Source organism: Acinonyx jubatus, chromosome A2, assembly GCF_027475565.1.
Source record: "Acinonyx jubatus isolate Ajub_Pintada_27869175 chromosome A2, VMU_Ajub_asm_v1.0, whole genome shotgun sequence".
In the NCBI taxonomy this organism is placed as follows: Eukaryota; Metazoa; Chordata; class Mammalia; order Carnivora; family Felidae; genus Acinonyx; species Acinonyx jubatus.
Window position 1 is genome coordinate 113398051 of NC_069383.1, and position 11688 is coordinate 113409738.

Consider the following 11688-nt stretch of genomic DNA (forward strand, 5'->3'; position numbering starts at 1 on the left):
CAGTCTTGCCTTTCTTGGCCCATTCTAGAGCCACAGGACCTGAGCCACAAAAGCTTCAGTGTGGATTTCCCACCTGAGGTTTGGATTCTGTCACTGTGAATGTGATTGGTCATGAGTCACACACGATAGTCAACTGAAGTAAGCTGTCTCTGTCCCTTAGAAAGGAAAGCAGATTTCTAGTTTGAGCTTTACCTTGTTACTCTCTTCCAGAATGAGGGAAGAGAATGACCCCCTCTTGTCTCTAGACCAACATATTTCTTTCTTTTTAAAATTTATTTATTTATTTGGAGAGAGAGAAAGAGAGTACAGGGGAGGAGTAGAGAGCAAGAAAGGGAGAGAGAGAATCCCAAGCAGTCTCCATGCTGTCAAGCACACAGCCCAACATGTGGCTCAATCTCATGAATCAAGAGATCATGAGTTGGATGCTTAATGGACTGAGTCACCCAGGCACTGCTAGACCAGCAGATTTCTGATAAACACCTTCTTTCTCTACAAATGCAGCAGAGCCCTCATAGACAGTAAACACCTGTTGAGAGGTCGGACCCAGCACCCCCTCAGAGACCCCTCCCATTTAAAAGTGGGAGTATCCCAAGGGAAAATGGGCTATGGTTCCCCCAGAGACTTCAAGTTCAGAGAGAAGAGAGCCAATACTCCATTTCTGGACAGTTCTATAGCTGCTATTGCAGACTCCTAATGAGAAGCCTCCTCCATCTTGGAGCCACCAAAGTCTAGAGCAGTGGGCTTGGGAATGGTTCTTGGTTCTCCCATGTCTCTTCCTGCTGCTTACCTGTGGCTGCTGGGTGGTTAAGGGTCTCTGAGGGGACAGGACAGGGGTCCTGGACAGCAGCTGGTTCATCTTGCTGATGACCAGTTCGGTGATGAGTTGTCTGTCTTCCACCTGGTGTTCACCAATCAGTGGCATACTACAGTCCATGACCTGGTGGAAGATGTAGCTCAGGTTAGGAAAGAGTCTGGAAACATCAAAGGCCTGGAATAGACTTTTAGAATGAGTAGGATGTAAGGCATCAGAGATAGGTTGGTTATGAAACTGGCATTCTTATCTTGAGCTGGAAGCAAGTTCTTTTGCAGAAATAGACCTGTGTCCCCTTCTCTGGCAAACCTTTGCCTAAGGTCCTCCCCACCAAACTTTACCCAGGCAAGGGCTCAGTGAGGTTGAAAGATTGGTAGCTGAAGAAGAGAGTATGGCTCTAGGGCTCAGAGGTTTGCAGGCAGGACACATGAAGGTCACTCCCTAACTTCTAGTTAAGAGTAGGCAGTTTTCGTCTCTGAGATTTTTCACCCATGCAGTTTCTGTCTCCACACATATTCTGCCCATTAAACAACTAGATTTCTGCTTTTGCTCATGACCTGGGATTCCTTCCCTTTCACCACCATCCTGATTCTTCCTGTACCTCAATGTCTGGGTAAATGTTTTCCTCCTTTAGGAAGAGACTGCTTAACCAGGACCATAGACCCTGTAGTCCAGCTCTCATTTATGATGAGAAAACAGGCCCACCGAGAGAGGGGACATACGATTATCCAGGACACTACATGCCAAGCAGATCATGGAGTAGATTCTGAAGCTCACTTTGGGGTCCTGACACAAATCCTCTGCAAACACCACCAACTCCTGGCAAGGAGCCTTTCCTGTTCCCAGAAAGATTGGGCAAGAAAGTGTATGAATGATTCGTACTGCTACTCACTTTCCCTTTAATATGGGAAAAGGGAGTCAGCAAAGTTGTGTTAGAGGACCAGACTGAATAAAGTATCTCTAAGCCTCAGAGAGATGCTAAGAAGAATCTCCTGCATCCAGGAGACCTAAGCTCTAGCCCAGATTGAGACACCAATTCACTCCGTGGCCTTGAGCACACGCTCATGGCATTGGGCTTTAGTTTTCTCATCTACAAAATGAGACTGAACCGAATGATTCCCAAGTCCAGCTTTCTAAGACCAAGAATGGTAAATCACTACAGTGTTCCCAGAGGAACAGCATTAGACTAGAACTCCAGGAACCCAGACCTGGCATCTCTTACCCTTGATGTGGGTCAGCCTAGCTAGTTGCAAACAACAGCTTCCTACTGGTGAAGATGTTTTGCTATGCACAGCCATTGGACGTATTGTGTGGGAACCATCCCCTGGCCTCAGAGACTAAATGCGGTTTGGGCAGCCCACATAGTTCTCAAGCCAAGAGCGTGGCCTCCAGCTTTGGGGGGTGTCTCTTACTGAGATATTCCTTGGGCCAGACTTACCTCAAAAATGTAGTCTTTCCCATCTTTACCATGTACAGCTTTGACAGCACAGATATCCAGGCCACCAAACATCTCAGAGCAGGTATCCACCCACAGCTTGTACCTGGAGGTGATGGGAAGGTGTTCTGAGTCTGGGATGTTAGCTCATATCAAACCTGCTTGCTACTGCATGCTCTCCCTCCTGTCTCCAGCTCCCCCATTCCACCCCTCTCCTCCTTCCCTCCCTCTACCCCCATCAAGCACATTGCCTTCTATAGAATGCCCTCTCACTTTGCTCTCCAGATCCCACCCATGTTTCCAGGCTCAAAGTAGGTCTCATATACTCTAGGTGGCCTTCCTTGGCTATTCCAGTACACAGTAACTGCTCCTTTCTTGGAGCTTCTACATAGTGTTCAGTCTTTATCTTCATAATTTAGCATATAACCCAGTCCTGCCTGATCTCATTACCTGGCTACTTGGGCCTTTGTGTTCTATCCTGATTAGAGGCTCCCTTTGGGCAGGAGTCACTTCTTTCACCTCTTCATCTAGGGAAGTTGGGCTGGGGGGTGGACAACTTCTCTCACTCACCTTTCTGACATGGCGATCTGCTCCAGCATTGCAGAGCCAGTGTTTGTCTTCCAGTTCCCTGAGATCGACGTCCTCCTGTAACAAGGTCCCACCAGGATAGGACAGGCAGTGAGCCGTACCAGCAAGATGGGGACATGAAACTTTCCAGAATTTTAGTTCACTGCTGCTTCCCCCACTTGCTTCTTGCCTCAGTAGCCAAGGCACCTTTCTGCTGAGCCTAGAAGCTGGCTACCTCTGCCAAACCCTGCCCTCAGTGTCCTCCTCCTCTCTATAGTCCAGCCCAGACTGCTGTGGCTCCAGGGAGGTTTCCCAGATCTTTTCCATCAGATGAACACTTACTTTCCCGAACCCTAAAGGACGTTGCCTATACCTTACTTACAATCCTAGATCTACTTTTTACATTAGCTATCTGAGCTAAGTCTTATGTGTACAAGTCTATAAACCACTCGCAGCCTACCCACTTAGTATCTGGGCTGAGTTGGTATATACAGACTGAATTCTATTGATCTTGGGAACACGCTCAGGGTTCCGTGGCTTCCTTACTAGCTCACTTATTTATTCATTCAACAGTTAATTTCTGACAGTCTACAGTATTAACAATGCGACTCTGGGCAAGTCAGTTAACTTCTTCAGGCTTAAGTTGCCTCATCCATCAAATGCAACTGATAGAATCAAGTCACCGACCTGTGACTTCTCTGCTGTGCCCTCTGTACCCTCTCCATCCATGAGCAGGTATTAGAGTCAACTAGTCTTGGACTAAATTGGAGGTAGATGACCTGGTTTATGTTCTGGATTTGCTCTTAACTGGCTGGGTGACCATGGGCAAGTCACTTCACTTCTCTGAGCCTCTTATCCCTGTGTAAACACAGGTTTGTCATGAGGATCAATTGATACAGTTTTAAATGAATTGTAAAACACCAAAAATAGGCCTTCTTAATTATTAGTCCTCACTCATACAGAGTCAAGAGGAAGGGGATTGCCTAGGGGACAGAAAAGCCCTGCTCACACTACTGACAGAGCCATTCATGTGCTGCCCTTGTCACGTGCTACCGTTTGGAGACTGGATGCACGTGGCAGTCTCCACTCAGCAGTTCCCAGGAGTACCTTCTCCAGAGGTCGGGTCTCAGACACTGAGAAATCTAGACATATGGCTACTTTTCAGAGCCCTGAGGCAGCCTAGTTAGTTGACTGATATGGTAATACGAACCCCTCACGTTTGTACAGTACTGACTACTTTCCAAGGCTCTTCCTCCACAACCCCCTCACCAGAGCCTCAGTGCAAACCCCTGTTGTGAGTAGGCTGACATCCTCACACCAACTTTACAGACAAGGAGATTAAGACTCAGAAAGGTTAAATGACTTGCTGAAGGTTATGTATCTAGTGAAATTAGACATCAGATAAAAAATCCAAGACTCTTGATTCCCTCATTGTGCTGTGCTCCCCCCATACCCCACGGCCTAGTTCAGAAAAAAACAAACAACTAACAGCTGACTGACTTGCAAAATCTGAGTAGAGACACACATAATAAAATCATAATAAAATAAGATCATAATAAAAATAGCACTGTCTTCCTAACACTGGTGGTTTACGGGTGTGTCCCTGTGACCAGGCTGAGCTCCTCAAGGGCAGGGGCAAAGAATCACTCACTTCCAGGTCCCCAGCACAGGGCCACGGTACAAATACTGTCCTGGAAACTGTGAGTAAGTAATAACGTCCCTTACACTTCACACCTTTCTCTAACAATGAGAATACAGGGCATAGATCCATACAGGCTACCTGGGACCTGGGGGAGTGTAAGGAGCACCCAGAAGCCACTCGGTGACAGCTCAACTACCTCTCAGGACTTGAAGGTCATCTGACCTCTACAGACAGATGCACACTATCGCCTACTGAGAATAGAGAGGGAACAGCACCCTCTTTTCACCAAATATGGCTGTCTCTGGATCTCTAGGGTGAGAGCTAAGGGAGAAGGGAAGACTCTTAAACCTTATTGTGGCTATTACCAGGTCAATTCCTTCTGAAAGCAAGGGGATAGCTAAAAGCTTGGGGAAGAGGAGCTGCAAGGACCTGAATATTCACCTAAATCACTGCCCCTTGCAAATCAAAAAGTAAGTAAATGTTTTCTAAAGTTTCTTTGGTTGCCCATCCTTCATAAATATTAGAGGATTCTCTTTTCTTATGCTTCAATGAAAATGCTTTTGGAAACCTGAACCTTAAAAAAGTGGCAACTCCTTTTAAAGATCAAGGTACTCTTGCTCCACTGTCATAAACATTTTGTATTTATGTATTTACTTTTAAAAGTAAAGGATAGGAAATCTGCTTTCCTAGGTGCCTACACATATTGATTTTTCTGCTTCTTTTAGCTACTTTTTATAATGATCTTTTAAATGATCTTGTCTTACATTGTGTACAATTTAAAAAAAATTTTTTTTAACATTTATTTATTTTTGAGACAGAGAGAGACAGAGCATGAACGGGGGGAGGGCCAGAGAAAGAGGGAGACACAGAATCTGAAGCAGGCTCCAGGCTCTGAGCTGTCAGCACAGAGCCTGATGCGGGGCTCGAACTCACGGACTGTGAGATCATGACCTGAGCTGAAGTCGGACACCCAACCGACTGAGCCACCCAGGCGCCCCTCTTATTTAATTTTTAAAACAGTAACAAACTCACGGACCGTGAGATCGTGACCTGAGCAAAGTCGGACGCTCAACCGACTGAGCCACCCAGGCGCCCCCATTGTGTACAATTTTAAAACAACCCTAAATTCCTTTCTGAAGCAGTAAGATTTTAAATAAAAAATTATAAACTTTTAAAAAGCAGTAATCTAGTCCAACAAGTAAAAAAGATTCTGTGCTTCAGTCCTGTACAAGGGCTCTTCCCTGAGTACTTACTGGCTGCCTACTCTGTGCCTGCTTTTACACAAGCTGATGGGGTTGCAGAGATGGTTCCACTGTCCCTCCCCAGGGAGTTCAGAGGAGGGTGACAGGAATTCCTGTGTGTGAAGAGGGCTAAGCTAGAGGTGTGTGCAGCATTATGAGAAGAAGGGGGTGTAGGGAAGGCTCCTAACTAATTCCAGGGGTGGGGAGTACAAACACTGAAGGGAGATAATGATGGAAGAACAGTGGAAATGGCTGGGCGAGGGAAAGGGAAGCTGCTCAACCTTAAAGTCTGCTCAAGTGCTGAGCGGCAAAGTCAAATCCAGGTTATAATGTTCTTGTCTGTAAAGGAAACACTATGCTATATTTATTAAAAAGTGAGAGGCTAATATTTCCAAAATTGGAATTATAATAAGCTATTTGCATTCTTATGTATATTATAGAAGATCAGGTCATCCTGAAATCTTTTCTTTCTCTAAATTCAAATGGAGGAAACTTTTAACTTTCCATTCTGGCAAATGGACACAGTCATGTGGAGAAGTCATCTCTTCTCATAACCAATAAGCTTTTAATGCTCTGTAGTGTTTTCAGGGCTATATATTTTTATTAGGAGTGTCTTAACCTTTTCTGAGTTCTGGCAGCCTGGTGAAATCTATGGATTCCTTTCAATGTATAAAAAGGAATCCTTTATGTCTAAAGGAGCTAGAAAAGGAAAAGCAAATAAAGCCTAAAAAAAGAGAGAGAGAGAGAGCGCAGAAGAAGGGAAATAATAGAGATTAGGGCAGAAATAAATGATACAGAAACAAACAAAAAACAGATCAAATCAATGAAATTAAGAGTTGGTTCTTTGAAAGAATTAATATAATTGATAAACCCCTACCCAGACTTAAAAAGAAAAGAGAAAGCACCCAAATAAATAAAATCATGAATGAAGGAGGGAGAGATCACAACCAACACCACAAAAATACAATTATAAGAGAATATTATGAGAGGCGCCTGGGTGGCTCAATCGGTTAAGTGTCCAACTCTTGATTTTGGCTCAGGGTTCAAGCCCCGCATCAGACTCTGTGCTGACAGCACGGAGCCTACTTTGGATCCTCTCTCTCCCTCTCTTTCTGCCCCTCTCCTGCTCATGCTCTCTCGCTCAAAATAAATAAACTTCAGAAAAAAAAAGTAGAATATTATGAAAAATTATATCCCAACAAACTGGGCAATCTGGAAGAAATGGAAAAATTCCTAGAAACATACAAACTATCAAAACTGAAACAGGAAGAAATAGAAAACTTTAACAGATTCATAATAAAGTTAATCAATAATCAAAAATCTCCTAAGAAACAAAAGTCCAGGGCCAGATGGCTTCCCAGAGGAATTCTACCAGACATTTAAAGAAGAGTTAATACCTAATCTTCTCAAACTATTCCAAAAAATAGAAATGGAAGGAAAACTTCCAAATTCATTCTATGAGGCCAGCATTACCTTGATTTCAAAACCAGACAAAGATCCCACTGAAAAGGAGAACTACAAGCCAATATCCCTGATGAATATGGATGCAACAATTCTCAGGAAGATACTAGCAAATCAAATCCAACAGTACATTAAAAGAATTATTCACCACAACCAAGTAGGATTTATTCCTGGGCTGTAGGGCTGGTTCAATATTCACAAATCAATCAATATGATATGCTACATTAATAAAAGAAAGGATAAGAAACATGTGATCTCTCAATAAATGCAGAAAAAGCACTTGAGAAAATACAGCATCCATTCTTGATTAAAAAAAAAAAACCCTCAACAAAGTACCTCAACATCATAAAAGCCATATAAGAAAGACCTGCAGCTAATATCATCTCAATAGGGAAAAACTGAGAGCTTTTCCTCTATGGTCAGGAACAAGGCAGGGATGTCCACTCTCACCATTATTATTTAACATAATACTGGAAGTCTTAGCCTCAGCAATCAGATAACAAAAAGAAATAAAAGGCCTCCAAATTGGCAAGAAAGAAGTCAAACTTTCACTATTTGTAGATGACATGATACTCTAGGTAGAAAACCTGACACAGTCCATGAAAAACTTGCTAGAACCAATACATGAATTCAGCAAAGTTGCAGAATATAAAGTCAATGTACAGAAACCTGTTGCATTTCTAAACACCAATAATGAAATAGCAGAAAAAGAAATCAAGGAATTGATCATTGCATCAAAACAATTATATACCTAGGAATAAACCTAACCAAAGAGGTAAAAGATCTGTACTCTGAAAACTATAGAACACTTACGAAAGAAATTGAAGGTGACAAAAAGAAATGGGAAAAAATTCCATGCTTATGGATTGGAAGAACAAACATTGTTAAAATGTCTATACTGCCCAAAGCAGTCTACACATTTAATGTAATCCCTATCAAAATACCACCAGCATTTTTCACAGAATTAGAATGAACAGTCCTAAAATTTGTATGGAACAACAAAAGACCTCAAATATCCAAAGCAATCCTGAAAAAGAAAAGCAAAGTTGAAGGCATCATGATTGTGGACTTTAAGCTATATTACAAAGCTGTAGTCATCAAGACAGTAAGTTACTGGCACAAAAACAGACACATAGATCAATGGAACAGAATAGAAAACCCAGAAATGGACCCACAGTTATATGGTTAACTAATCTTCAACAAAGCAGGAAAAAATATCCAATAGAAAAAAGACAGTGTCTTCAACAAAGGGTGTTGGGAAAAATGGATGGCAACATGTAAAAGAATGAAACTGGACCACTTTCTTACATCACACACAAAAATAAGTTCAAAATGGATAAAAGATCTAAATCTGAGACAGGAAACCATCAAAATCCCAGAGGAGAACACAGGGAGCAACCTCTTTGACCTTGGCCAGGGCAACTTCTTACTAGACATGTCACCAGAGGCAAGGGAAACAAAAGCAAAAATGAACTTTTGGGACCGCATCAAAATAAAAAGCTTCTGCATGGCAAAGGAAAGAATCAACAACATTAAAAGGCAGGCTGTGGAATGAGAGAAGAAATTTGCAAATGACATATCTAATAAAGGGGTAGTATCCAAAATATATAAAGAACTTAACAAATTCAACATTCGAAAAACAAATAATCCAGTGAAGAAATGGGCAGAAGGCATTAATAGATACTTTTCTAAAGAAGACATCCAGATAGCTAATAGACACATGAAAAGATGCTCAACATCACTCACCATCGGGGAAATACAAATCAAAACCACGATGAGATACCACCTCACACCTGTCAGAATGGCTAAAATGAACAACACAAGGAACAACAAATGTTGCTAAAGATGCAGAGAAAGGGGAAGTCTCTTACATTGTTGGTGGGAATGAAAACTGATGAAGCCATTCTGGAAAAGAGTATGGAAGTTCTTCAAAAAGTTAAAGATAGAACTAACCTATGATCCAGCAACTGAACTTCTAGGTGTTTGCCCAAAGGATACAAAAATGCAGATTTGAAGGGATACATGTACCCCAATGTTTATAGCAACATAAGAGCTCAAATGTCCATCGACTGATGAATAGATAAAGAAGATGTGGTATGTACACACACACACACACACACACACACACACACACACACACACAGGAATATTACTCAGCCATCAAAAAGAATGAAATCTCAGGGTGCCTGGGTAGCTCAGTTGGTTAAGGGTAAGTGTCTGACTTCGGCTCAGGTCATGATCTCACGGTCCATGAGTTCGAGCCCCACATCAGGCTCTGTGCCAATAGCTCAGAGTCTGGAGCCTGCTCCAGATTCTGTGTCTCTCTCTCTCTCTGCTCCTACCCCATTCACACTGTGTCTCTCTCTCAAAATTAAAATAAAAAAAGGAAAGAATGAAATCTTGCCATTTGCAATGACATGGATGGAGCTAGAGTGTATTATACTAAGAAATAAGTCAATTAGAGAAAGACAAATACCATATAATTTCACTCCTGTGTGAAATTTAGGAAACAACATAGATGAATATATGGGAGGGGAAAAAAAAAAAGAGAGAGGGAGGCAAACCATAAAACACTCTTAACAAAAAAGAACAAATTGAGGGTTGATGGAGGGAGCTGAGTGGGAGATGGGTTATGTGGGTGATGGGTATTAAGGAGGGCACTTGTTATGATGAGTACTGGGTGTTATATGTAAGTGATGAATCACTAAATTCTGCTCCTGAAACCAACACTATACTATATGTTAATGAACTAGAATGTAAACAAAAATCTGGGGAAAAAAACCCCAAAATCTCTGTGATTACCTTTAGTGACAAGGTCACATGTGCTGTTACTACTACTGTAGCCTGTTGTCTTGGTTTATAACTGAGGAGATGCCAAATTTCACTTAGAGGCTAGTGAAAATAAATATTAATTTTATTTCTCATCTTAGTTCATGGGCCCTCCTCTGACATGAAAGGAACTCAGGCTAGGAGTCCCTGACTCCTTTCTGTTCTCTGCCTTTTGGGCCAGATGAGGTTAAACTGAGAGTTGACTGCTACCTGGAGCCTCAGATTTTCCACTGGGCTGAGGAGAAATTGAAGAGTATGTGCTGAGACCCCAACCCCACTCACATATAAGCCTTGTAGTTGTTGCCTATCTTCTGGACCCGGATGTCATACTTGGCATCAATAAAAGGCTCTGCTGTGGCATAGGTCTGGGTGAGAGCCACCACACTAGCAATGTCCTGGAAGTCGTAGTGGTTTTCCACTTTGACCTAATGTTGAAGCAAGGCAGAGAGGGAGAAAAGGAGACACACAAATGCAGATACTGAGAATCACAAGAACCCTGAGCTAAACCCATCAAGATGTTGCTCATCCAGATGCAAACCTGGATGCCACATCTCCAGAGGAAGCCCTTCCTGTCTAGCTTCCCCTCCTAGAACTCAGGACCCACACTTGCTACAAAGGGCCCAAGGCCCAAGCCTGTACTCTGTTTGTTAGAAAAGGTCTGTTTGGGTAACACTCATGCCTTCAGAGGGGCCAAATCACCTCCTTGGAAAGAATTCATAGAGAAAGGAGGCAGAACAGTCCATAACCAGGCTCTCTGAAAATTACCCTTCTTGGCCTCAACCCCAAAGTGCAGCAAACCCTGGCCTTACCTTGCCCATGCCTGAGTGAGCATGGCCAATCTTCACCACCACAGGGAATGTAGGCAGTGTCAGCTGAAAGCAGAGGAGAAAGGAATGAACTGGTCAGAGTGTGCCTCACTCTCTGTGGAATCTTACAAGTATTTTTCTTGGTAATACCCTTGGAAGGGCCCTTTAAAGTACCAGCCCAACCTACTTGGTTGACAAATTAAAAAACTGAGGCCCATAGAGTGACAGTGACTTGCCCCTCTCTGCCACTGAGTACTCTTTATATCTTTAAAATTCATTGTTTCAACCTTCTCTGCATTAGACAAACTCTGGGCAGGACCTGTCCTTAGCCAAAGAGAAGTAAAAATAAATAAATAAATAAATAATCTTTGAAAGGGTGAATTTTGCTGTATGTAAGTTGTATTTTTTTTTAATTTTTTTTAACGTTTATTTATCTTTGAGACAGAGAAAGACAGAGCATGAATGGGGGAGGGTCAGAGAGAGGGAGACACAGAATCTGAAACAGGCTCCAGGCTCTGAGCTGTCAGCACAGAGCCCGACGTGGGGCTCGAACTCACGGACCGCGAGATCACGACCTGAGCCGAAGTCAGCCGCTTAACCGACTGAGCCACCCAGGCACCCCTGTAAGTTGTATTTTAATAAACCTGAATTTGAAAAGAAATGTACCGGGGCTACTGGGTGGCTCAGTTAGTTAAGCGTCCAACTCCAGCTCAGGCCATGATCTCATAGTTCGTGAGTTCAAGCCCCTCATCAGTCTCTCTGCTGTCAGGACAGAGCCCACTTAGGATCATCTGTCCCCCTCTCTCTCTGCCCCTTCCCCAATTGCTCACTCTCTCTCTCAAAACTAAAAAAGTAAACGTTAAAAAAAAAAAAGAAAGAAATGTATCTTTGTGGTT

At 42.8% G+C, this 11688-nt stretch overlaps 1 protein-coding gene across 1 annotated transcript in view; it reads right to left on the minus strand.

The window, feature by feature from the left end:
• The window catches only part of SYN2 (synapsin II), a 195761-nt gene that overhangs the window by 21871 nt on the left and 162202 nt on the right, over positions 1–11688 (minus strand). Inside the window, exons 6-10 of the mRNA XM_027042666.2 lie at positions 10796–10858; positions 10269–10411; positions 2817–2891; positions 2250–2352; positions 788–937 (exon numbers count right to left, since the gene is read on the minus strand). Coding sequence (XP_026898467.1) covers positions 788–937; positions 2250–2352; positions 2817–2891; positions 10269–10411; positions 10796–10858 — 534 coding nt within the window. The remainder of the gene's footprint in view (positions 1–787; positions 938–2249; positions 2353–2816; positions 2892–10268; positions 10412–10795; positions 10859–11688) is intronic.